Source organism: Haliaeetus albicilla, chromosome 16 (assembly GCF_947461875.1).
Source record: "Haliaeetus albicilla chromosome 16, bHalAlb1.1, whole genome shotgun sequence".
NCBI lineage: Eukaryota > Metazoa > Chordata > Aves > Accipitriformes > Accipitridae > Haliaeetus > Haliaeetus albicilla.
The window spans coordinates 8,473,748-8,501,530 of NC_091498.1; the positions used below are offsets into that span (position 1 = coordinate 8,473,748).

Genomic DNA, 27,783 nt, shown 5'->3' on the forward strand with positions numbered 1-27,783 from the left:
GCATCAAGCCCGTGCTCATCAAGAGCCTGATCGAGCAAATCAGGTAAGCAGGCAAGTGACGTTTAGTCACGGATTAATTAGACTAGCAGGCCCAGACACCAGCATCCCGTAGGCCGACATCCTCAGAAGGACCCGAACCGCCGCTCCTGCTGCTCACCCTCCCCTCTCCCCTCACGGCCTGCAGGCCGGCCGCGGCACCGGCTGGCTCACAGCAGGACAGGGCACCGGCAGAGCCCGCCCGGCCCCGGACGGCTTCGCCCGGCAGCACGAGGCACCTAGGGCGCAGAGCGCCCGTGCCCACAGCCGGCCCTTCGGCCGGCCCGGCGCTGCCACCCGGGGGACGGGAGCCTTAGCGCAGGAGGCTGGGCCCGGCCGGGCCCGGCCCGCACGGCAGGTGCTCCACCCGCTGCCCGCCCCCGGGGCCGGGGTTAACCCTGCCGGGCAGCGCCGCCGCACCAACGTCCCCGGGCCGCAGGCAGCTGACGCCGGGCCCGCTCCCCTCAGACGGAGGCTCCACCGCCGGCCCGGCCCGCCGCAAGGGCGGGGCGGGGGCGGCCCCGGCACACCCTGCACGCTCCCCGCGCTCCCTTTGTTCGGGAGGCCACGGGCGGCGCTGCCCCTTTAAATCCCCCCAGCTCCGGCCCTACCGGCGCGCCGGGGTGAAGGCGCTGCGCGATTGGTTACGGCGTCTCCTTCTCATTGGTCTCCGGGAGGAACGGCGCGTCCCGCCTCCCAAGTCTCATAGGCGCCGCCGGCCGCTCGTCCAGAGCGTGAGTTCCTGAGTGGGTGAAGCAGTGGTCCCTGGAAACAGTTCCGGGAAACCCCGCGTGTTGCCGGGGTCGCGCCGCCGTCCATGAGGAGAAGGAGGAGCGCGCGCCATTTGCCGTCGCTGCTTGGGCCCGAGCTGCGCCGTGCAGGCCCCGCTCCGGTGAGTCTCCGGGGGGCGCCGGGGGGCCGCCTCGCGCGGAGGTGGGGGGGGCGGGGTGCGGCGCGGGCTCCGGGGCCGGGGGCCGGGGGCGGGGGGGCGCGAGGGCTCCCGCGTAGGCCCTGCGGCGGGGCGGGCGGCCGCGGGGCTCCGGGTAGGCCCAGCGCTGGCGGAGGCGGGCCCGGGGCGCTCGCGCTGCGCAGGAGAACGAGGCGGGGGCGTCGCCGGGCGCCGGCCGCGGCCCGGCCGCTCCGCTAGGCCGCGGCGGGGCGGGCCGGCCGCGCGCGGGAGCTCGCGGCGGGGAGCGGCCCGGGGGCGGGCCTTGCGGCCTGGCGGCGGGGAGGGCGGTGCGGCCGCGGGCTGGGGCTGCCCCCCGCGCCGCCCGGCCCTGCGGGTGAGGCTTGTAGGCGGCGGGGGGCCGGGACGCGCTCTTCTCGCGGTGCTGCCGCGAGGGGTAGCGGCGGAGCGCCCGGTGCGCGGGGGTCGGCTCTCTCCTCGGTCCCCCTCCCGGCGCTGCGGAGCCGCGATGCCGTCGCCGCTCAGGCGCCCTGGGAGGCAGCGGCCGCTGCCCGGCCCGCGCTGCGGTATGGCTGCGGGGGCTGAGGAAAGCTTCCCGGAGAAAACGCGTCGCTGTCGTAGCGCGCTCTGAAATTCTGCGTGGCGCGTATCGCGATAGAGCCGGCTGTGGGGAGGGAAAACTGCACTGCACCGGTTCGCGCTTCACATTGCGGTTGACAGAGTGACGCTTGTCAGATGCTCCGAAACAGTTCTCCAGAATTCTGTTGCTAAGACGTTGTTTTTCTTAAATGGCCTTTTACCAGGTCGTCAGAAGTTCTGTTTAAATACATCATTATTACTACTATTTTTAAAATAAGGCTGTAGTTACTGCGTCTTAGCAGCCTTGTTACGTGTCAGGTTTTGAATGTGGCTAACTATGTACTTAAGCTATGCTGGACTGCTCTTTTTGAAAAAGTTGCTTGGATTCCCTTTCCCCCATATACTACGCTAAAGTATCCCACCAGCAGTTTGTGCTGCAAAGGATGTTAATAATGCTCATGAAGCTGGTTTTTTGTTTGTTTTTTTTCCCCTCTTCTTTACACTTTGTCTAACACTGAATTTTGTACGTCTCCTAAAAGTAAAGGTAATCCAACCAGAATTCTGCATCTTGCGGTGTAATTTTCTTTTTTTACCTATCCAAACCATGGTGTTTGCAAACTAGCAGAGTCTGCTTGATAATTTTGTATCCCAGAAACTGTATTTCCCATGAGTACTTAATATCCTTACCTCTCAGTTTTTCTGTCTAGATGTGAACACTGTTGGAATAATATTCGAGCCTCCTGCTAACACTCAACTTACTAGTTTTGTCTAAAAAAAGCAGTACTCCCTGCTTTCTTAGGCAAAGATCTGAAAAATTCTTTGAGGATAAATTTGTCAGAACAAAGCTCATTTTTGTTGAAGTGTTGCTTTGGACTGGAGTGCCACAAATGTTGGTCTGTACAACCCAAACAACCAGAGGAGCTATGAATGGCCAACTCCAGTTAGAAACGAGCATGTAGAGACTTTGTAGTTCAGGTTAGCAAAATGTAGTAGCTGCTGATGCAGTCAGTGTTGTATTTTGGTGGCACTGAGGTGCACCTTGCTAACCTGTTGTGGTAAAGTCATCTCCCAATGACGCTTGTGTAGATACTGAAGCATAGTTTCTGTACGGGCAGTGCTAGTCTCTTGCTTAGCATCATGATGGAGGTTCTCAGATTTTTTCATTCCATGGGGTTATGGAGTGGGAAAGGCTGAGAACTCTGTGCTGGAGGGGTGAGGGTGCTAACTATATTTTGTTGTAGATAGTCTGCCACTGAAATGCTGGTATGGAAACCTGCCTAATGTGTAAAGGTCTTCAGGGTGTGATAACTTTGAAACAAGTCTTCTTGTAATTCATGCTAATAAACATGTAGTATATAATAATTAAGCTATTAAGATGTACCTTCTGTGATTGAATAAGCCATGGTACAAAAGAAATGGCTATAATGCCTTCATGTAAAAGGGGTGTGCCAGTAATGTTTGTGAACAAGTGAGGCTTTAATAAAGCCCCAGTTCAGTCTTTTAATGTAAGTTCTTATCTTGCCCTCGCTCATGTGTTTCTTATCTTCCTGTCTTGAAGTGTAAGGCATAACTATAGGGATTACACTTGTTTTCTTGTGGTTCATTAAAAAAACAACCACAAAACAAACAAACAAAAACCCTCAAAAACTTCCCCTCAATGCTGTTTTTAATATGGTATAACTTACATGCTTGACACAGGTAATATATTGGATAGAAGGAATAGTAACATAAGCAAGTTGAATGACCTTGGTGTGGAGTTTTTATGTATGAATTAGTTATACTTGCTGTGCACCTGAGCTAAACAAGCTTAGTTCCTACGTGAAATCAAAAGTTACATAGCAGAAGGCTGAAAACAGTATTGATGTATAATCACTGTGAAGTTGGTTATGGTAGTTTGAGATATTGTCCCTTTGCCAGAAATTGCCATTCCTTCTCATTTAAGCTGTTACTAAGCATGTTTTGAGTTAACTAGACTGTGAATTTATAATTAATTGGATGGAGTTATACTTAGATAGTCTGTGGGTGGCAACCTCTGTTAGAGGCATGGTATAAAATACAGGGAATAGTAACATCATGGCTGTTTAACCAGTGACTGTCGGATTGAGGCTGAGATCAAGTTTCTGTTTTCAACATGCCATACGCTATCAGGCTCAGCTGTGTGTTAATTTTTTTTCTAGGAAAACTACTATTTGAGCCATTTGAGTTACTGAACATGAAAAAGAAGGTTGTTTCTGGGTAATTTAGAAGCACCTGTAGCTTTAACCGCCTACTAGTCATATGATTAGAGCTTAAAAAAAGGGACTAGTCACTTTGCAAATTACTCTTTTGAGATGCAGGAGTTCTAGGGGAAAGATAGTGGATGGCTAAAAACATGTTTTATTTCATGAAGTATTCATGGTCTTCAGAAAAACATTGCTGGCAACAACAGTGTGAGGTTTGAAATAAGACAATCCTTCCCTTCCTGTACACACAGTTCTGAGGTGGTAAAGCTAGGTAACCTCTTGGGTACCAGTGGAAATTCTCCTTGCCTATGTAAAGTTGCCCCCAATGTGTATTTATTACTCCTGCTCATTTGGTAAGCACGTTTTTGTGGACACTGTTTTAAATTCATCCATTTCTGCATGTTTTAAAAACAAATACATATCCCACACATACTAATATACATAATCCTTTACTTACAATCCACACTTAAAATCTTTTTGATTCAACCAGTCTCCCTCTTTTCTAGATACTTGAGTTACTTAATGCAGATGAAAAACTCTTGAGTGCGTGTGGCTGCTCTTCTCTGTGGCCCAGCCTGTCATAGGCTGAGTCACGTGGACACACTGCGCATGCAAATGTAGATATTGCTCCTCTTTAATATGCTTTTAATAGTTTCAATATTTTCTTAGAGGAGAACAAAAGTGCTAATAAAATCATTGTGTGTTTTCCTTACTGATAAACTTCAGTTAAAAAATATTTTTCTTGATAGCTACATCTAGTTGATGTTATCTAGAGGGAGAGCTAAATGATCTTTTTCAGCTGTGACTTTCACCCACGTATCTCTGCTGAACTCAAAGTGCAGATTCAGTATTGTAAGAGATGTAGTTTTGCTTGTTGGTGATCATTCAGGAAGAAAAGTCAGTCTAATCTTAGATTTCAGGCCAAGCCTGCAAAGCCAGCAGGGAATCTCTACTATAACTGTGAAAAGAAATATATTTCTTCTGGATGCTGTCAGGACCTGAATATTTTGACAACTGTGTCACTTCAAAATTTTCCAGAGTAAATTTCTTTAAGAAAGTCTTTTAAATTAAGTTTGTGTGACAGGAAATAGCTAAGATTTGAACACCCAAACTGAACTTTTTTGGCTGGTGAATGTGCACTGCATTTGACTTAAGTTCTTTATGAGGATACTAATTATTAAGGAAAAATAAACCGTACAGCTAGTGAGTTAAAATGCTGAGACTTAATTTATGTTGTCTAAAAGTCTACTTAAAAAAGCATTTGATCAACTGTGGTGCTGTGTAGTAATCTGATACTTAGGGGTTAGATATTGCTCCACACACTGGTGTGTGTTTGTGATAAAGGTAGATAGCTTTTCATGCCGTTAGGCTGCAAATCTTGCCTGTCAGGAGTTAGTGAACTGCAGATGAGTTTCTGCCTCAACATGGAATAGCTGTCAACCTTTTGTTCAGTTAGGCAACACTGAGAACAGTGCTAAACTTCTGCGTACATGACATTTGAAAGCTGATCTGGGTTCACAAAAAAAAATGTCCAGGAGCATCACCATAAGCCATTAAAGTTTAGGTACTTGTAATTGTTTTAAATAACTTTTCCGTATTTATGTATTGGCTTAGCCTCACAGTTCTTGGTAGTAGATTTTTTTTTTTTTGCTGTGTACAGAGAAGACAATATATGTGTAACTCTTGAGGTGCAGGAATTCTAGGTGAAAGATATAAGGCAGTAAAAAGGTGAACACAAAAATAACTCCCTCCATGTATCTCTTTTGTGTATATCATCCTCTGCATTTTTGAGAAGAGGGATTGAGAATGATACGGTACCTAAAGCACTTTAAGCTTAACTAAGCACCCTCTGCCCTGCCCTGCACTGTTTCAAGTTTGAGATCTTGCAGAGGCTATCTAGCAAGCAGACATCTAGCTGATTCGTTTTCCGTGATTTTTGTAACCTGTAGAAACTTCACGTTCAGTTAGTATTTTGAGAGTTCAGCTAATACCTGTAATAATAGGTAAGCAGTATTGTAGTCTTCAGGTAGCATTTTTTTTCTTCTGTAATTAGCCTATAGTCACGGTTGCTTTTAAGTAAACTGAATGGGTTAGAAAGCAGTTCCTCTTCATCAAGTAACAGAATGTGTGTGTACATTTATATGTGCTATGTAGCTACAGAAAACTTCCTTTCTTTTCCTCACTAATTGCATAAAGAAGTGGCATCTGACAGAGAAACAATGTGAGGCTGCATTACATATCTCTAAAATTGTCCTTCAAGTCAAGACAGCTTTAGTAAAATCATTACTTTTCTGTCTGAAGAAAAATGATTTTTTTTTTTTTTTTTTGTTGCTCAAGCTTGCAAATCTTCTTAGGATATCTTCCAAAAAGTTCATGAGCTGTAGTCTAGAAGGGATGGGTGTACAAGTGACTGTTAGAGGTGTGGTTATGTTTGGAGACTCGTTTTGCAGCATAGTAAATAGCTTGAGGCTTCAGCGTTTTTTAAAAAAAAACAACTGTTCTTGAATCATCTTCATATCTGTATTCCAGTACTTAATTGCATTGCTCTGACCATGCTGCATATGTCTATCTGGTTATCATTTCACTGCTGATCATCGACTTCTTCCCTATCTTTTAAAGCCCAAGGCTCATTTCATTTCTGGACTTAACAGCTGATCATCCTAATGTTCTCTGCTGGGTAGTTGAATTGTCTCGTCAGCCTTTTTATTTGAGACTACTAAATATCAGCTGGCTGGCTAATTGAGAAATTGAAACTGTTTTTAATGAATTTGGCAAAGCCCACTGGAATTGTCTGAGGCTGTAGTTGTGTATTTTTCAGTGCGCATATTTGGAATCAGTTTGTTAATTCTGAAAGCAAGTCTTTTTATTAATATAAGAACTGAAGATGCTGCAGTCATGGCTTCCTTTTAAACCAATAAATTATATATTATAAAAAAAGTAGCTGTGATTTGTAGAGCTCCTATTTGAGTAAAACCAAAAGTGTGGAAACAGTTCAGTTGCAGCTTCAAATCATAATGTGCGTTAGAGTGCATTTTTTCTCTTTCTATCCTTACTGGGTTCTGACAGTGTTGTGAGAAAGTATTTGGCTACTCTTATGCAGCATGTTGGGTTTGAAGGAAGACATGGCAACAAGGCAAGAAAGTGAAAATTAGCAAACAAGTATTGACATTTTTATACATTACGCTACCCTGCAGGGTTATGTGTTCACTACATTTTAAACAATTGTTTTAAAAGTAGAGGAATGGGAAATGAAAATAGCACTAGCTCTTCTGATTCTTCGTTGAAGGATGTTATTATTGTATCCCCGTACATTTTAGCTGCTATGGTAACCAGTTAACTTACTGACAATCAGCAGATAAAGTTTAGACATCGTTATGTACATGAAGTACATTTTTAAAAAAAATTATGTAAATTCTTCCATGTACATTTTCCACAGTATTAAGGGTTGTACTTTCTTTTGAAACTTAGATCAGCTGCATCCAAAAAGTATTAAATAAAACTTTTGATACAGGTCATTTGCAGCATGTATACAAATTAGTTTAGATAAATCATGCATTGTCCTACAAACTAGTTATTTCTGGCTTATTGTAATATAGCTCCTGAATTTTTTCCAGCAGCATAATAAAATGGCTAATCAGGTGAATGGTAATGCGGTACAGTTAAAAGAAGAGGAAGAACCAATGGATACTTCCAGTGTAACTCACACAGAACACTACAAGACACTGATAGAGGCAGGCCTCCCACAGAAGGTGGCAGAGAGACTTGATGAAATATTTCAGACAGGTATAATATGCATTTCTTGTTTCTGATTGGTTATGAAAGTGAGGGCATACCATTTTCAAATTTTTATAGATTAAGGTTTAAAAATTTGTTGTTTTTGATCTGTGTAGCTCTGAATGTTTTGCTACTTTGACTTCCCTAAAGGCAAATTGGGTTTGACATTGACTAATTACTTGACACATCCTTAGTGTTGTATGTGATATCTTAGTTGCTTTAGGGCACAGAGCACTAGTTTCTTAGATGTTGTCAAATAAAGATGTATGTTTGAGCATACTAAACTGTACATATTTTTTTTCTTCAATCCGAATCATCATTTTGCTTTTACTTTTCTACTGTCAACTCCTCACAGTGGTTCTTAAACACTCAGAAGCTGGATAGGTGACTTAGCAAGGGAAGCAACTAGCTTGTCTTGCCTGGGACTACATTTGAATTGAGTCTGCCTGTGGATTTTTTGTTCTCTCTAGTTCTGAGTGGACAGTTTAATCCATGCTGGTTATTACACCGAAATGTTCAGTTTGACATTAACCGCTTTTCAACAAAGTTGAGGACTAAGCTATCTAGCAAATTGAGTAATACCTTGCTGGTAGCAAGTGCTCTCTGCAACTTCTAGAGAGGTTTCTTTATATACAAAGGTTTTTCTATTTTGTTTTTGTAACCCCCTTATTTTGTCCTATAGACAGAGGCTTCCTTTTCCTCTTTAGAGTGTGTTCTGTGAACAGATTTACAAGAAGCAGTAGAACTGCTCTGTGTGCTGATCTTGAATGCCTTGGTGGCAAGATGACAGTTTTTGTTGAAAAGAGTCAAAATTCCACTGATCAAGTGAAGGCAGTTCAAAAACAATACCTGACCAATCTTCAGTATGATACTCTGGCTCACGTGGGTGATGTCTTTTGGAAGTCATTCACAGTGAGCTTTCATCAAGCCTTTACCAGCTTTTATTGGCTTTAGACATGCACTTTCTAACTGTGGGTCACGATGATGTGCACTTGATGGTTTGAGAGAAGGTGTAAATGCCTGGGCAGAGGAACTTGTGGGGCTCTAACGTGTTGCAGTTAGGCTGCGTTGTGAGGAGTTCTCAAGCGATTTAAAAGCTTTTCAGCCCAGAACCTGACTATCTAGTATAATTCCACTGCATGAGTAACCTGAAAACATTTAATCACACTTCCTTAATGCCACTGAAGATGTTTGCATTGTGCAGGGGTTTGTCAGTGAAGCAAACTACTTTTGACACCCGAGCTAAATTTGGGCTTGAATTTAGGGATTTTTAATCTGCTGAGGTCTTATATGAAAGATACAGGTGCCTTCCAATATGCAGGATCACTTCTGAAATGTAGTCCTTGGGCTTGGCACTACTGTGCATTTTTCAAATTAAGTAGCAGTTAAATAATCTGTATTTTGGAGATCAAGCTGTTGCAAAGTGTGTGGAGTTCTTGGTATCTGTCCTAAATTTTGCTGTGTCGTTTAAAAAGTGCAAATCTTAAAATCTATACTTTCATGCTCCACAGCTTATGCAAATGCATTACAAAAGCAAAGAAATAACCTGTAAAGATCCTTAAAAAGAAAAAGTGCTTCAGAACTGGTCCAGTGTTTCTTGGGGGAGTCTGTACCTGTGAAATTAACATTAGCCTTTTCGGGTACATAGCAGGGCTCGAAATAATACCTTTTTGATTTCTGGCTTTTGGAACTGCATAGAGCAACAAAATGAGTTTAAAAAGAATAATTTAGACATATAGGTAGTCCACTGATTTTTGCTTTTTGAAGTTGGAGGAAAGAGTGAACAAACCATTCTACTTCCTAATATTTTGTGGGGTAGAGCTTCCTAAGTATTTGTTCATCAGTTAAGTAGCTCCTTTTCCAGGTACAATAGGATACCTGTAATGTTCAAGTCAGCTTACTCTAGAATAGCTCCATTCAAGAGAAGTGTGAAGCTTAAAACGAAAGACAAACAAACAAAATCCAAATTATTAGAAGTGAGCCAGAGTTCATTGTTTCAAACCCTGGTGTGTAATACTGCTTTTATGCAGCAGATTGGCTTCTTGAATGTTAGAAAACTGTTTACACATGGGGTATAATCTTGCACATCAGTTAGTGCTTAGGTATATACATTTTAATTTAACTTTTTTCATTGTTGTACTCATGTTCTTTCATATACTTGTGTAGGAATATGTAATTATATTAAATGTATAATTCTGTTGCTATGGAACGTAACTTTTTGACTTTAAAAGCAAACTGCATAGTTCTTAGTTTGTATAAAATTCAATAGAAAACCTGTAACTTCTTTATCTTTAACTTTTAGGGTTGGTAGCTTATGTCGATCTTGATGAAAGAGCAATTGATGCTCTTAGGGAATTTAATGAAGAAGGAGCCCTCTCTGTATTACAGCAGTTTAAAGAAAGTGACCTGTCGCATGTACAGGTAAGGTGAGAGCTCCAGGAGTCTGAGCACATAAGTATAAAAAGTGTTCTGGCACTATTGGCAGGAGAGTTGTAACTTGGAAATAAATTCTTTGATGTTGCTGTGTTCTTATATTTCAAATCCAAATCACAAGCCTGTTAAAAATTGCCTTATATGTGTAGGTATTTGAGTGCAAAGCAAAAGCTCCCAGATAATAAAAATGAATGTGCAATTGAGAAAATAAGGTAAAAATACTGTCTGGAATCTGATGATTTTTTCAGTCTGACAAGTTTGTTCAATTACTTGTTATATTTTTGTAAAGGATTCTTTTGACATTTTTGTTTATTGCATTGGCTTGGTATAGTGACCTCACGGTGTGGAGTGTAAGATTCGGTGGATTCCCAGGGCTTGTCGTACACACAATTGAATTATTTTGTAAATTGTATCTACAGAACAAAAGTGCATTTTTATGTGGAGTTATGAAGACCTACAGGCAAAGAGAGAAACAAGGCAGCAAAGTACAGGAATCAACGAAGGGACCAGATGAAGCAAAGATTAAGGTAACATTTAGAAAATACTGATTACTCTGTAGTATCTGGTATATTACCTGTACACAGACTGAAGTAATTTTGGATGTCCTTAAAAAGTATCAATACTACCTGGATAAGTATATTTACACTTAGCTTTAAAGAAATGTACACATGATAGAGATTCAAAAGAGGGAGTGCTTGTTTGAAATGCAGATATTCCTGATGACACAATTGGCAAAAATGCATGAACTTGGTGTTATGTAAGGTCTATGAAAACATTGATATCTATTTAAGAATTGTCTTAGTTGTCCTTTTATCTTAAGCTTTTACGCACTTATAAAATTACTTTGAGACTGATTGGGTATTTCAGCAAGGTATTAGTATATTAAGTAACTCTTCTGTTGTGCAAACACCCAAGTACAGAGTGGGTGAAAAGAATTGTCTGGTGTTCTGGAGTTCTTGGGGTACTACATACAAAATGTAAAATAAGGGAAAAGAAAAATTCGTTCTTTCCAGTGACCTTGCAGTGTAAAACAAATGTTGCTGTTTGAGGTGGTGTCTTTTTTAAACCTCCAAAATAACGGGGGTTTTTTGTAGGTTCTGTCTGTCTATATATACCTTGTTAGCAAATGTGGCAAGGTGCAGATAAGCAAATGCTTGTCTTGGGACGCTTTTTTATTCTTTATATTTTAACCCACTATCCTCCCCCCTGTAGCTAATGTGACGGGTTTTTACAGGCTTTGCTAGAGAGGACTGGCTACACTTTGGATGTAACTACCGGACAGAGGAAGTATGGGGGCCCTCCTCCAGATACTGTATATTCTGGTGTTCAGCCTGGTATTGGAACAGAGGTTAGTATATACAGATGAATCTAATTGTGTGTTTGTGCAAACTGATAAATAAGAAATCCTTGAAAATAAACTATATTACAAGTGAAAGTTTCAAGTATTGTAGAGGAAAGCATTCTTCTATGTGTGTCTTAGTCTTTCTTATCTCTCAGTATTCTGCAAAAGACAGGATAATAGGTTGTGGGGGAAAAAGCAGGTGTAATACACTAGTAAAGACTATGTAAAATTTCTTAAAATGTAAAATAGATCATTAAATTCTCAGACTTCATGGTCCACCCTAGAGCTTATGGTCCATCACTTAAAAAGTGACCAATGTGGGTATTAGCTCTATAGATAGGTAAAAGTGTGACTCAAAGGTACTTGATTCTGTTTACAACATAAATGGTATTTAAGTGACAGTAGCAAAGTTTATTTAATGCAAAGTGCTGAAAGTGAAAAAGACTTGTGTATTGTGTAAAGATACTCACATACAGAGTTTTGAAGAGGACAGCTGAGGTTAGTAATTATTAAGGAATTGTTTGTTGCTTTTGTTTCAATCTACCTGAAAACATCCTTGATGCTTGCATGGACTGACAGTGGAAGTACTGCACTGAAAGAGTCCATGTAGCTTGTTTTCTTTTGTAAATTTTTGCATTTCTGCATTCAGAAAGGTGGCTTAAAAGTTGTTTACCAACTTGGTGGTGTTGCCAGGGTGATTATATGATGGTATATAGTTTTATTTAATTGCACCATGCTTCACTGACATTAGGAAACATTTCTTTACTGAGAGGGTGGTCAAACACTGGAACAGGCTTCTTGGAGCAGTGGTTGATGCCCCAAGCCTGTCAGTGTTTAAGAGGCATTTGGATGATGCCCTTAATAACATGCTTTAGCTTCTGGTCAGCACTGAAGTGGTCAGGCAGTTGGACTAGATGATTGTTGTAGATCCCTTTGAACTGAACCGTTCTATTCATGACTGAAAATACTTGACTCATCTTAAGTATTTTGTCCTATTGGTGATGGTTAGCCTCTTTAGGCAGTCATAGGAAACCTGTGAAGTTGGCTTTGCTTTAATACTATTAAGAGTATGTTTTTATACTTTTAAGTTTCCTGAAGCTTGCTAGAATGGGTAACGTGTGGAAACTCCCTTAAGATAAGAACATAAATGCTTCTGCCACGAATCCAGCATTAGAGGCTGTAACAATACCTACCCAACTACTTATAGAAACCATACCTCTACCAAATTAATTTATTGCTGGCATTTTCTGGGATTTAAAGACTGATTATTGCTTTAGACATGCTGCTTGGTTTGACTGGCTGAGATGCTGAACACCTTGTTGAAACTGGTATATGCTCTATTAAATTTAGTCTTTAGCTCTTGCTGTTGAGGTCTGAGGCATAGTAATCAACTTAAACATGATCTTATGATCTGGTAGACTAGGCAGAGTATGTTTGAACACAAGTGGCTGGAGATTATTGTCGCACTTTTTTTTCCCAAAATGAGGTGAGTGTGGTTTTTGTTTGTTTGTTTTTTTTTTTAAGCTTTTGAGAACCATTTCTTTTGTCCACAATAGTTCTGGTTATATAGGAATGTAAATGCCTCTTTTCTAATACTGTGGGTAAAAATATGAAAAAAACACAAGATGTATCCCTTTGGATTGCAGCAGTGAATCTTTTGTGTTTGAAACTTACTTAAATACTGAAGCTCTCAGCTTGTGCCAGCTCAGGTATGTTGATGCCAGAGCTGTCATTGATGTCAGTAATGGCAAACTTCTGTTTTTTAAGGATACCCAAGTACTGTTATTGATTTCAAGAAGATATGTACTATGTGGAATTTTTTCCCTGAAGATGTATCAGATCTTTCTGCTGTAAATATTTGTACACCAACTAATGTGTCTTTTTAAAACACAAAGTGGAATTCATTACATGTTAACTGCAGCTTTAACCCTCTTTCAGTATGTACTTGAACATTGTGCAGTAAAACTACAGTATTGATATGTAAATTTATGGATGTTCAGCATGTTGAACATTTACAAATTGTCACAGTGAACACTGTGCTGAAAGGATTATGTGGGTGAAACTGTCCAATGTATTTTTTTTCAAGTGGGTGGGCTTTAAGAGCAGCTGGACCTTTTTGGAATGTGATTCTGTAATAAAGACAAAGTAGTTACAGCTGTGCAGAAGCTTGGAGGAGAAAATAATTGCAATAGGTTTTGATATTAAACTTGAGTATTCATTTTATTTAAGGATTTGCTCCTCCCATGTAAAGCATTTTGCTTATAGTGAGGTCACATGATGTTGATGCTTAGAGACGTTTATGGGAGTGTTTATTGGGTAAGAATGGAAACAATTATTTGGGTGTTTCCTCCTCTCCTTACACTGGCTTTGTCCTTTGCATCTGCAGACATTGATAACTGCTTATCCTCAAGGGGCTTGTACAGTGCTCCTTTGTTTTGATTAAAATTTCTAAGGTCTTTTTCTCTGTGTTTTCTTATTCCCTGTTACACCAGCTGTTCTTTTTAAAGTTAAAGATGGTCGGAAGAGTTTTAAAGAATTTTTTATATATAAATAAAAATATATATATATACACACACAGGTATATATATACACAGGTGTATATATATATGTGTATATGTGTATATATACACATGTATAAAGATGGTTGGAAGAGTTTTAAAGAATTTTTTATATATATATATAAAAAAATATGTATACACACACACTTTTTTTTTTCTCCCCTGAAGGACAAAGTCTAGTCAGTAAGCATATGTGGAAATTCGAGGTCATGTTTGAACTTGTGCATCTTGCTAGTAAGCTATGAGCAAACTTTAGTTTGGTTATGAAAATGCTTGAGCTGTGTATTTCCTCACTTACCTATTCTGCAAGGTTTTGGTCCCTAGCAGGTTGTTTTGTAGTTTATTCTAAACACTCTGAACGCTCTTAATCACACTGTCGTGACTAGTCTTTGATACAGGAGTTCTTTTGGAGATTCTTCTATAAACCACCAGATTAGATTTAAGAAAATGGTCAATTTCTTGAATGTCTTTCAGCTTATAGATTAGTTTTGCACCCTTTGAGATGCTGAAGCTTTTGTGTATGCTGTCAAGAAGATGCTTAGAAGGGTCACAGTAAGGATGATTTCTAAAGGGAGTATTCATATTCCATGAAGAAAAATAAATTCCTTGGCAGGGGGCAATTATTAGAATGGGTCCTTGAACTGGAAGACAGTAACTGATGATTTGCATAACTTCTCAAGCTTTGCTTAAGTACGCTTGCTCTATGCTAATTGTAGTTTATCATTTTACTAAAGTGTATATGCAAGCAGTGCTGAAAAAAGAATTGTTTTTGTATTCTTAAATTCCTTTTTTTCTTTTCTACACAAAACTACTTTAAGTTGTCTAATTGTGGTTTAAAATAAACCAGTTGCTCAGCAACATTGGAGGACGCATAGGCAGTAGTAACATCTACATAGCAATTTCAGTAACTTCTGAAATTAAGTGCAGACAAGACAAGGAAAGACAAGGTTATAAATATTTCATTAAATTCAGTCACAACAAGGAGGACTTTAAGTGTATGGGGAGCAAAAGGAATTTAGTCCTAAGTCCACTGCTAGTCAGGCATGATGAAGCTTGCATGCAAACAAGACAAGCATTCAGTGTTTCGGTTGGATAATGCTGGATAGTAAATCCAACATCATATCTGTAGTGTCTGCATTTGTGGGTAATATCTAATGAAGTTGAGCTGTATTTGCTGAACAGGTTAAAATACATATTTTTCACTCCTATCTTCAGTCTGGTGACTGAGGAGCTTTGAGTTGTTAAATTGAGGAAAATTGAAGGATTTTTTTTTTGTTTTGTTCTTTTTTTTCTTTAGAGGAGGGAAAAAAAAATACCTGACATGCCTATGGCCTGTCCAGACTGTTACACCAAAAATTGAGGTGGTGACTGGTGTGGTACTTGATTTCCGTCTTTCACCTCTTGGTGTAAATTAATATAGTACCCTTTGAGGCATGATTTGAAGAACAGGAGGCTTCATTGGTTAACTGTAAAATACAAGCCCTTTACCCCACTATAATAGGGATGGGGGAAAGCACTTTTCAAAATTAGCACAGTGCAGCTAGCATGAAGAAAGTTATTGACTTAAGTCTGTACTGATTGCTGGATTGGTTTCAGTTTTATAAGAGCGGTCTCCAGGTAAAGTAAGTTCTACTCCTAAAGTTTTGAGAGACTTCTATTTCAGTGTTTTTCAGTGATGTAAAATAAAAACTTGAAAATTCTGTAAATAGATCATTTGCCTGTGATGTGCTCAGATGATGTGCAAGCTTAGATATCTATGTAACAGTTTAGACTATAAAATGGAGGAATTGCTACATGTCCTTTTCAGAGCTGAGATTTATTGGATAAGTATATGATAAACATAATCTCTGAATGTCATTATCAAGAATGCAAAATTACTTTTAGCTCTGTGAATGATAAGGTGGTATTGCATCTGCTCCTCTGTGGGTGCATGGTCAGAATTTGTAGTAAAAAGTCAGAGAAAGTTTGTGAGGCTAACTTGCAATCTGGAAAACGTTATGTTACTGACAATGTTGGGGCAATTTAAACTGCTTTTGTCCGTAATAAATTGAATGGGAAGAATCAGATGCTGTAATAACTCTAACTTAAGAAGCAATGATATAATAAACTCAGCAGGAGTTGAACTAGACAAAGCTTGTGTTGGATTTAATACACAAATGGAATGTTGCTTTTGTACTGGAAGAACCGTGGGGGTTCAAAGGTTTTTGCATTGTGTCAGAATTTTTTTCCACTTCCATATTATTTTTTTTTTTAAATGAAGATTGTAGATTTGGATGAGATGAAGCAGTCATGCGGCCTATGTTAATTAACACTTTAAATCTGGCATTTAGGACAGATTGACTGCAAAGCACATGAAAACCACTATTGGAAGGAGAGAGGTTTTGAAGAAGCTCTTGCAATGCTGCAGTACACTTCTATTAGCTTGTGATGACAACAGAAGAGGCTCAGTTGTTGAAATAACTGAAGGATGCATCATCTAGAGTGCAGAAGTGGATTGCACCCCCAATAATGCTCTCTAAAGTTGTTCATGAAACTGAAATCGATTTTTTTCCTAGTTAAGGCTTTTCATAATTCATCTTCTAAAACAGTGTTAAGGAAGAAGTAAAATGGAGTACTTTGTACACGTTCTTTAGGAAGCAAAACTGGAAAAAGTAAGTCTAATGGTCAGCAATTCCAACAAAGGCCCAGAAGTGATGTGGTTGCATCTTACCTGCTCAAGATCTCTTATATTGTTTCACTGATTGTGCCAGTTTCCAAAGTTTTTCCACTGTACTCTTGTTGTGGAACTAAAAAATGAAATAAGACATCTGATACTTACATTATTTCTTATTTCAGCAACTTTATTCAAGCTAATTAACATATCTAAAAAAAGTTATTGCAGATGTTTCTTCTGTCCCTTGCAGGATGTTCACCTGCTGTTTGTCATGTCTAGTATTGATCTTGTAGTTCATTAACATATTAAGGTTACAGGCTCAAAGCAAATTCACTTAGATGTGAATTACTCCCACAGAGTTATCTAGTCCTTCCAGTATGGATGGAAGTTACTCTAGAATATAGGTCAGATGTGAATGTATTCAAATTAAATCCTTAATTCTGTTTCTCATACTAGCTCCTAGAGTGTATTACCTGAACTGAACTGTAGTAGCAGTCTTGTGGAATTGTCGGTGGTCTAAAGTTTGTAGAGAGTGAGCCGAAGAGACTGGAAAGAAAGAAGGATACAGAAGCTTTCAGGATGGTAAATCTTTGGTAAATAGCTGGAAAAGTAGACTTTATTTGTATTTGGATTAGGGTTTTTTCCTCTCCTCAAGTCTTGTGTTCTGGTGTGTCACCTTCAGTTTCAGCTGGAAGTGGTGGCATATGAAACGGAATTTAATGCAGACTTTTTACATTTGATTGACTTAAAACCAGTTACAGTTTGTGGAGAGTTCAGCTGACAGTTTCACTGTCTTAGTAGCAAGTTGTCTTGTGCATTTCCATGATGGTGTCAGTTTTTTGTCTTTAAAACTGCACATGGATTTTAGAATGAAATGTTCTGGGTAATGACAATGGAAATACCTATCTGTAGGAGTTTCTAAGCTTTTGGGGGAGATGGGGGCAGGGAAGGCCTGTTGGCTCTGCCATTAAAGTTTCACTTAGTATGATAAATCAGTTCCTTTTTTTCCCCAGTAGCAAATAAATCATAGTTGGCATTCACACTGAACTGAGAGAGGCTAAGCTAAGTCAAAGAAATGTTCTGGAAACTGAATTTCAGGAGTATCTGTATAACACACAGAAACATCTAAAGGTTCTAGTTTTCCTTTGGAGGAAAATAATTTGTGTTCTACATTTTCAAAATCAGAGTCATCATTCTGTCCTCACGGGTTTGTTCATATCAATGCTTACATGAACATTCTGAGTGTCTTCAGTGTTGGAATTACCGGCTAAGCCTTCAGTGCCAGATATGACTATGGCAAGGCCTTGCCTTGAGGGAAAAGGTTGATGAATCCTAGCTTCTTTTGCTACAAAAAAAATTTGAAACTAAAATAAATAGAATTTGATCTTAATGGGATTTTGGAATATTTTGCTTGTATTAGCAATTCAGAGATTTTGAGAATTCAGAGGAGAGCTGCAGTGATTAAAAAATTGGGGAGGGAAGCTTTCTAGGAAGATCTCAGCTGAAGAGATTGAACTCCTTAACAAAACTTTACAAAGTTTATTGTCATTATTCTGTGTAAGGAACAAAAATGAGGACTGCAGATTTTCTCAGACAAATATTAAAACCTTCAGTTGGTAGAAGCTGAAACAAGCACAGACAAGAAATAAGATTATGGTATATATTAAAAGTGGAAAATGTGTATTGGGCGATTTAAGGATTTTTGTAGAATTTTTTTTCTGTCTCTGTAGCTTTCTAATGAAGATTGGGTTACAGAATGATTTGAAAATACTGCAAGAGCAAGGAAGTGCTTGGCCTGCATTAATATAGGATACCCGGCTAGATAGTCTGTAAGGTCTTTGTTTTTAATTGCCAAAATTACAACCAGGTAAGAAACGTTTACCTCTTCAGTGGTGGAAATTTACAGCCTCTTCAATATAAATAACAAAACCAGGTTTTCCATATATAAAACCTGGTACTAACAGTGGGACATTTAGAAGACTTAGTAGGACATAGAATAACATTGGCTGCAGTGAAGGCTGCGGTGATGACTACAGTGTTTCTGCTGTGATGGTTTATGCTTCAATGTACTCCTTTCTCAGGAACTTTCAAGTATTAAGTGAGTTTGGATTTCTGAAAAAGCTTTGTTTAAGTGTCTTCTTCATTTTTAGGTTTTTGTTGGTAAGATTCCCCGAGACTTGTATGAAGATGAATTGGTACCACTCTTTGAGAAAGCTGGTCCAATTTGGGATCTGCGCCTCATGATGGATCCTCTTTCTGGTCAAAACAGAGGTTACGCTTTCATTACCTTTTGTAGTAAAGATGCAGCACAGGAAGCAGTCAAACTGGTGAGTAACTTATTTTCAGACTGGATGAGATAATGTAAACAGCAAGTACGTTGGTAATCTTTTAGATAATGAAGTCTTTGAAGTGTTTCATTAAAGCATGCATTGACAGACTTAAAATTTTATTTTCTTAAAAATTGCCTTCTGATTTGATTTAGTATATACAAATAATGTTCTACTTTATAGAACTGTAGTCTGCTATAGCCTCCTGCAGTCTGCTAGCGTACTTGAGTGATTATAGTAAGAGCTTACTTGATTATGACTGGGAAATATATTCTTTAAGCTTCACTGAGTTTAAGTTTTATCACCCTTCCTACTATAAAGAGCTAATTAGAGATGTTTTGTTTTGCTGCTGCTGGTGTGCATGAGGTCTCTGACTTGGTGCTCTTTTTGGTTCACGGTGGCCTTAGTTCTTTCCAATGGCAGTCATGCAGTCTGCTCACTATATGGAAACCTGACTTGGCCTGCATCTAGACAGTTTGGCAAAGGACACAGAGCAATCCATAGAGGATTAAAATGAGAGACAGCAGTCTGATTGGGGCCCTGGTTCATTTGGCCTTGTCTCTGCCTGAGAAGAGGAAGTAGAATTAGAAAGTTCAATGTGTATCTCACAAGATTTTGGACATGGCTCTGAAGTACTGCTTGTACTTTGTACCAAAACAGGTGAAATGCTTTATCTCATTTGCCTTAGCAGAATTCAGCTGATCCTGTATGAAGAAGGTGGTGGTGGTAGGGAACTTAAACATCTAGTTAAGCTGGGGGAAGGGAAAAAAAAACCCAAACAACAATGAAACCTAGAGAAACTTAAGAACTGCTTCTGTTGCATTGTAAAGGCTTCAGAAGGAGTTGTTGCTTCCAAATGTTCCAGTTTTTGTTCCCTGAAATTTTTTCATGTATTTAGAAATAGTCACAGTTGTTATGTTAGGCCCTTCCAGGGCTGGGAATTGCATGTCTCTGCTTAGGCTTTTTCCTTTCTAGAACGTACTTGGATGTTTCCTGAAGGAGATGCACAAAATATGTTTTTTGCAATTGATTGCTTCTGGGTTTCAGTGTTTGAAGATGGTGGATATGAGTTACTGTCACTTACGAAGGAAAAATTGTTTTGAAACTTCTTTTTTTGACAGAGTTGAAGGTGCTCAGAGTTGTTACTTTAAATTTTTACTGATTGAGGGAGATGAAAGGGAAAATGCTGAAGTGACAGTAGATGTAGCAAATGATGTGCCGCTGGTGGAAGACTGGCCTCCATACCCTGGATATTGCACCAAATAAGTGAATTTGTGTGAATATATTCCTTAAGTCCTATATCTGGATTCCCTTCCTTTCCCTCTTCCACACTACTATTATCTGGTAATGTGGCCAGGCTTATATTTAGGTGAAATATTTTCCACAGACTACTGGGGGGAAAGAAAATGGGACAGACACGTGCTACATTTTGGAGCTAATTAAACCTTGATAGCAAAGTGAGGTTCTTTCAGAAAACAAACTTGAAATTTTGAAGTCTTGGTTTCTGTACACCAGGTGGGCTTTCTTGTGTTTGCAGGTACCGCGGCTTGGGAATGGGATTGATTGCATGTAAAATGGCTTTGTAAGATAAGATATAATTTGAAAAGCAGATTCAGATTAAGTTCATGGCACTGGAACACAAATTTTTATTGTGTGGTGAATACTGTTGTACATGAAGCAAAATTCTGAAATGTTTTTGTCTTCCTTAAAGTGATCTTGTTTGATAGCTTATGGTACCTTAACACTGTTCTAGTTCTTGAATATGAAGGTTACTGAAGGTATTGCTCTGTCATCTGTATGGCTACGTCTCAGGGTAAAAATGGCTGAAAACTTGCTTTTTTAAAGAGTTGGATGAGGTTTTCAGAAGCTGGCTGATGATCAAACATCCATCCTCTTAGGTTGTGTTTGAAAATATACCTAAAACAAAGATGATGGCTATCTTGAATTCTTACTTTTTTTTTAAAGGTTGAACTCTTGTACCTTTAAAGACCTGTCAGGAGTGTTGGTGTTCAGAGTAATCCAACTGTGGGGACAAGCATGAAGCAGCAGGCTAACTTTTTTTAATGGGAAGTTTTAAAACTTAACAGTAAAATTTAGAGTCCTAGCATTTACAAGGTCCAAGAAATCCCTGTTGTGGGAGGTGGTGGTGGTGGGAACAAGGTCACACACTGATTCACACTTCTGAGTATCTCACAGCAAATATGTTCAGTGTTTAAAAGCTATCAAAGTGAAGTGGAAGAACTCATAGTATCTATAATGCTATGTATTTGCTTATTAATAACAGCCCCAATGACTGACATTGAGTCCCAGCACAGGAAGCAGTCACCAGTTGTCTAGGAAGATCTTTCAAGTTTGAGATGAACAGTAGGTGAATGAATTTACCCCATGCAGTTTGTATCTGTTACACATTGTTCCTTGTGCATCAGTTTCTTTGTAGCTTTCTGTTCAGCAGAACTTCAGAAGTTTCTATGGAAAACCTAAGCTTGGCAATGTTTTTCCAAGTGAATGCTGACTCAAATACTGCAGTTCTAGTAATTCTCTTGCAATGCAAATTAAATATGCTACGTGTAAAAGTAGCAAATCACGAAGAAAATAGATGATTCTATGATTTTGGGGAATCTTTTTATCCATATTATTGTGGATAAAGCAAATGAATGGCTTTTTATTTTCTCAGTGTGACAACTATGAAATCCGTCCTGGGAAGCACCTTGGAGTATGCATCTCTGTGGCAAACAACAGGTTATTTGTTGGGTCAATTCCAAAGAACAAGACTAAGGAAAACATATTGGAAGAGTTCAGTAAAGTCACAGGTAAGACCTCCTTAATGAGTTTTTCACAGTGATCCCAAAATGCTATTCAGTCTCTCTGTTTTGTAGGTCTAGTTACTTGACAGATGCGTTCAGCTATCATTTAAACTATTTCCAAGTTGGATTCCAAGTTTGTTTCTGGTATAAATTTTATATATCAAATATATTTTATGGTGGAGTGTAAAGGGACTAGTGTCTGTTTTACTGATTGTTAAATGAATGATGTTGTAGGTTTACAATTTGAGATGGATACAGCACAAATGAACTCAGAAAAAAGTGAAGGTCCTAATTCTATTACCTGTTCTAGCTTCCTCTTGAAAACTCTGTATTTGTAACTATCTACAGTAGATTCTGCATTCACAACTGAGAAGTTTTTGGGGAGTCTCAAACAGATGTATTGTTGAGGAATGATGGGGAGGAGGGAATACTAAATCAGTTTAGAGGGAATGGTACTGTAGAAATAGCTAATGACAGATTAATTTCTGTCCCAGTTCTTCAGTGTTGTTCCCAGTATATGCAGCAAGTAGGAAGAAAAGATGCTTCTGCTTTAAATAAGAGATTGAGGTCTTGATCGCCTGGTCTTGTTCCTGTAGGAGAGTTTTAACCTACTGCTTCTTTTTTAGGATTGCTATTTATAAGTACTTCAGGGAAGTGGTGAAAGCAGAAGGTGAATACTCGTTTAGTTGCCTCTTCTCTTTTTGGAGAGATGTGAAAGAAATTCTTTCCAGCTTCCCCTCGAGGCAGGGAAGATGCCACGTATTAATGCTCACTGCTTTAAAATGTAAAAATTGTAACACAAAATATAGAAAACTAACACTGTGTGAACTGTTCAGGTTGATGTTTTGCAGGGCCTAATTGTGAGGTAAGTTTGTTCAGGAGAATTTCACCTGCTAGGTGACCTGTTTCTGGGTAAATTGGATGGATATCTGTTACTTGTTTTGCTTTTCTTGTGCTCCCTTCCCCTTTCAGGTGTTAAATTCAAAGGCTGTGTATTACAAAAAACAAGTGAAGGCATTTTAGAGTAAACTGTAGATTTTTTTTTTTTTCTTTCCTTTTGAAGCTTAATACTAAAGACGTGTTTTTCAGAGGGTTTGGTGGATGTAATCTTGTATCATCAACCTGATGATAAGAAGAAGAATCGAGGTTTCTGCTTCTTGGAATATGAGGATCACAAGTCAGCAGCACAAGCTCGCCGCCGCCTGATGAGTGGGAAAGTAAAAGTCTGGGGAAATGTTGTGACAGTGGAATGGGCTGATCCAGTAGAGGAACCTGACCCAGAAGTCATGGCAAAGGTAAATTAAAACTTAACTGGATGTTCTTGTGCTTTGGGAGGAATTTCTTTATGCTATAGTGACCAAGATTTGCTCCAGCTGAGCAGTGCTAGTTTTGAGGCACAAAAAGCAGTTAGATTTTCATAGTAAGCCATGTGAACTGGCATGGTCTGAGCACTGCAGATTAGTTGCCATTTTAAGACATTGGGAACATGCTGTTTTAACCTACCGTTCACATTTAAACTAGTAGTGTACAGGGTTCTCCTGCTGGATTGGCACATCAGTCTGTTCATTATCTGCTTCTGCTGATAGTGAATGCTAGGTGGGTATTTTATAAAACTATTTTCCAGAGTGAGATGAAGGTGAAGTTCAGTGTAGGGAATGATGTGCTCTTTATCCCTGCGTTTTGGGATAACTCTTTGCTACTCTTGAGGCCTATTATGAAAATTTTACTGGGATTTGTAGCATCCCAGAAGCAGAAAATCAAAGCTGGATATCCTTCTGGTCATGGAAGGGAACTGTGGAAGGAGAGAAGTTGTAGAAACTTCATACAGGTAACTACAAGGCTTTTTTTGTTGGTTGGTTGGTTTGGTTGGTTGTGTGGGTGGTTTTTGTTGGTTTTTTTTTTTTTTTTTTAAACAGGTACAGAATTTACAAGGTTACCCAAAATTTCTTAAGGCAGAGAAGAAGGGAATAACATCTTACTAGTTTGTTAGTTCCCTTTGAGGTTTGACTTTTAAAGATTACAGCTTTCATTCTTATTTTTTTACCAGGTGAAAGTTTTATTTGTAAGAAACTTGGCCACTACTGTGACAGAAGAAATCCTTGAGAAATCCTTTTCTGAATTTGGAAAGCTGGAAAGAGTAAAGAAGTTGAAGGATTATGCTTTTGTTCATTTTGAGGACAGAGGTGCAGCAGTGAAGGTAGGTTGATTATTCTTTCCTAGCGAAATTGATGTGAGCAGTTTATTTTGTACAAATGGTTTTAAGAAATTTCATAGTAAATATCTAGATAAGAAAATTTGTAGAGCCCATTTAATAAGGTTCCCATTGCGAGAATTTTAACACTAATGATTTTGTTCCTATGACTTCAGTAGCTAGGAGGATGTGAAACTTGCAGATGTAGCAAGTTAACAAGTAGGCTGGAAAAGAGGTATAGACCAATGCAGGAGAGTCTAGAGAAGAAGGGGGGGGGGGGGGGGGAAATCAACCTAGACAATTTTTCTGAGGAAACACTGTCAGAAGGTATCAGTTGTCTCTCAAAGGCCCCTGTTTAAAGGCTGTGTGTAGTTTTGGAGTGACAAAAGTATTGAATAGAAATTGCAAGGTAATTAAAAAAATGCCTTGTGAAGGGGAGGAAAATGGCACTAGCAACTCCCTTAATGCATTAGCTATTTTTAACTCTATGTGCTTCTTAGAAGGTTTCTTTTAAATGACTTCTTAAACATCAGAGGTCTCTATTGTAAGCTTCAAAGGTGTCTTCCTTTGTATCTAAGAGCAGTTGAGAAGGTCATTAATATCTGCTGTTTGTACTTCAGTGGGTTGAATTCTATAGAAATTACTCCATCTGTGTTTTAAATCCACAGTTTATGGGAGGAAATGCTTTGCACCTGGGAGTCTTGAGCAAGTATACTGTATGTGGTATATGTGGCTACATAGACAGTTCAAAGGCTCTTTACTCATCCTTTATTAATAATTTTATAACCATTTAATCGCTTACAATTTTCCTACCCACCAAAATAGGGTTTAGAATACTCATGAGTTTGGCTTTAGGATGACTGTCACTCATATTTAATGAAGTTGAAGTCAATTTGAATAGGCTTAGACCATGTCCAGGAGAAGGTAGGAGATTGTTGACAGAAAGGGTAAGTCTGCAACACCTCCTGACGTGTTTTACTATAGTATGTCTTTAAACACTCTCCAGTCCCTTCCCAGTAGACCGTACTTCTAAATGCTCTGTTAGATTTGAGCAACTGAAAACTTGTAGCAGATGAGAAAAGATAGATCAAATGCAGTACAGCAGAGCATATCTAATGCTCATCTCTGAAACAAGTTGGGATACTACCACATCTGCCCCATGGCTGATTTATGGCCATTAAATTGGTTTATGAATTTTGTGAGATATTTTTGTATATGGGTGTGTTGTTTGTTTTTTAATGAAAGCATTATGGTATTAATGTGTGGAATGCATGGAATTGGCTCATTGATTCCAGTGTCTATTTAGTTGCATACCTCCTTTAAAATAAATTTTCATGATCTCTAATGTTTTTGAGGCATGTAGCTGTACAGACATGTAAAGCCTTTGTTAATGCAAATATTAATACCCAGAAATGTTAAATGCAAGGCACATAATGCCAGGTAAAGAATTGTGGGGTTTAGTTCTAATCATACTCTGTGTATGTATATTAAGTTCTTTTTGTGCATGCATTTGATAATTAATGCATTACTTTTCTGGAGGAAAAAATTCTTGGAAAAATTTTGGGAAAATTTTCTTGGAAAAATTCTGGAGGAAAAACTTTCTTGCCTCACTTGGTGAGATCACCAAGTTTCAGTGGTTTGTCTTGTTGGGTTTTTTTGTTTTTTTTCTTCCCCTTAAGTATGCATCCTCAGAAATACTTTATTTCCTCAGAGGCACTCATGTAGCACATTCAACTAGCTAAACTAGCTAGGAAGCACAAAAAAAAATACTGTTTTTTTTCTTGTGTGCATGTGCTCTACGTGGCTTACAAGTACAGTGAGTGTTCATGTCAGTGTGAATAGTGAGAACTTCTGTCAGTGTATTTCTGAAACATTTCTAGGGGATGTAGGAACATAAAAAGGGATGGTGTTATGTCTGATTTTTTTAAAAATAACGCTCAATATGTTTCAATCCCATTCTTGTACCTTAAGATACAAAGAGAATTTTTTTTTTTCCAAATGCTGCTTCACTGTAACTGGGAATAAAGTGGGACTTGAAAGAATGATACGTAACTTTCTGTTTAAGTAGTACAGAAATGAAGCACATGGCATAGTTCTGCCTGGAGCAGTCTAACCATCTGGTTTCTTTCAGTAAGTTTTAGCTTCCTTTTGAATGGAAACAAATTTTCAGATGTTTCTCTTCTAATTTTTATACAGGCTATGAATGAAATGAATGGGAAAGAGATAGAAGGGGAAGAAATTGAAATAGTGTTAGCAAAGCCACCGGATAAGAAAAGGAAAGAACGTCAGGCTGCCAGACAGGCTTCCAGAAGTACTGCGTGAGTGTTCATTCTTCACTACTGTAATACTGCAGAATGAAGTTCTGCTGTAAAATGAGCTAGTTTGGAGAAAAGTCATTCAGGTTCTTCTATGTTATGTATTGTTAATCAACAAGGGGAAATTTATACTTTATTTTGGGAGACTTTTGAAGATAAATAATTGCATGTTTCTTTTTCTTAATAGGTATGAAGACTATTATTACTACCCTCCACCTCGCATGCCACCTCCTATTAGAGGCAGAGGCCGTGGAGGGAGAGGTGGATATGGCTATCCCCCAGATTACTATGGCTATGAAGATTATTATGATGATTATTATGGTTATGACTATCATGACTACCGTGGTGGCTATGAAGATCCCTATTATGGCTATGACGATGGCTATGCTATAAGAGGAAGAGGAGGAGGAGGAAGGGGTGGGAGAGGTGCCCCTCCACCACCTAGGGGGCGGGGAGCACCACCACCAAGAGGTAGAGCTGGATATTCACAGAGGGGGGCACCCATGGGACCGCCAAGAGGAGCCAGGGGTGGGAGAGGGGGTCCTGCACAGCAGCAGAGAGGACGCGGTGCTCGTGGAGCCAGGGGCAACCGTGGGGGCAACGTAGGAGGCAAGAGAAAGGCAGATGGGTACAACCAGCCTGATTCCAAGCGCCGTCAGACCAACAACCAGCAGAACTGGGGCTCCCAACCCATCGCTCAACAGCCGCTCCAGCAAGGTGGTGACTATGCCGGTAACTATGGTTACAATAATGACAACCAGGAATTTTATCAGGATACTTATGGGCAACAGTGGAAGTAGACAAGTGAGGAGGGATTGAGAATATTGGAAACATAGAATTGGCTATAGCTCTACATCCTTCAAAACAAAATTGGCTTAATGTTTCATCCTTCAGTAGCGATTGGCTGCCATTTGTATTGGGCTGAAGAATCACTCTATTGTGTATATACTCGAGTCTCTTAGTTTTCTTTTTTCATAAACGCACTTGGACATTACTGGGCTTGCAGAATTCCTGAACTCCATATGGGGTTTCAATGCTTTTATCATTTTAGGCTTCATTTTAGCAGTTTAAAAGCAGGAATGGCACACTGTTCAATCATGATTTTGCAGAACCTCTGGTTTTGGACAGTTTCTTTTTTTTTTTTTTTTTTTTTTTTGGATTTGGGATAGACTACATAGGAGTATGCTGTACATAAAAGTAAAAGCTAGTGCTTTGTCTTAGTAGTTTTAAGAAATTACAACAAATTAAGTTTTCTTGTATTGAAAATAACATGATTGTATGTTTTGCATTCCTAGAAGTAGGTTAACTGTGTTTTTAAATTGTTATAACTTCACACCTTTTTGAAAATCTGCCCTACAAAATTTGTTTGGCTTAAAACGTCAAAGCCGTGGCAATTTGTTCCTTGATGTGATTGTATTTCCAATTTCTTGTTCATGTAAGATTTCAATAAAACTCAAAAATCTATTCAAAACATTACCTATTTCAAATTCAATTGTGTCCTAAAACATTATTTCATTGGTAATTCTTGCGAAAAACACTGTTTTCAAAGTATAACTGCCTATGTGAGTGATCAAATTCATGCAAAATTTCTTGTGCTTTCCAACATGTAGCACTGTGGACATCAGACTGAAAACTAGGAGAA

General features: G+C 39.3%; 1 protein-coding gene across 3 annotated transcripts; it reads left to right on the forward strand.

The window, feature by feature from the left end:
- Window positions 1-773: 773 nt before the first annotated feature.
- Window positions 774-27,617, forward strand: HNRNPR (heterogeneous nuclear ribonucleoprotein R). Of its 3 annotated transcripts, none has more exons than XM_069803446.1 (11): window positions 774-928; window positions 7,362-7,527; window positions 9,821-9,939; window positions 10,371-10,478; window positions 11,186-11,299; window positions 18,655-18,831; window positions 21,506-21,641; window positions 22,725-22,930; window positions 23,683-23,832; window positions 26,023-26,144; window positions 26,329-27,617. In XM_069803446.1, exons 1-11 carry the CDS (start codon window positions 854-856, stop codon window positions 26,939-26,941), a joined length of 1,986 nt encoding a protein of 661 aa, XP_069659547.1. In that variant the 5' UTR covers window positions 774-853; the 3' UTR covers window positions 26,942-27,617. The 3 variants fall into 3 exon arrangements, with proteins under 3 accessions (XP_069659547.1, XP_069659548.1, XP_069659546.1); XM_069803445.1 differs by having other exon boundaries at window positions 778-928; window positions 7,359-7,527; XM_069803447.1 differs by lacking the exon at window positions 7,362-7,527 and having other exon boundaries at window positions 776-928.
- Window positions 27,618-27,783: the final 166 nt, after the last annotated feature.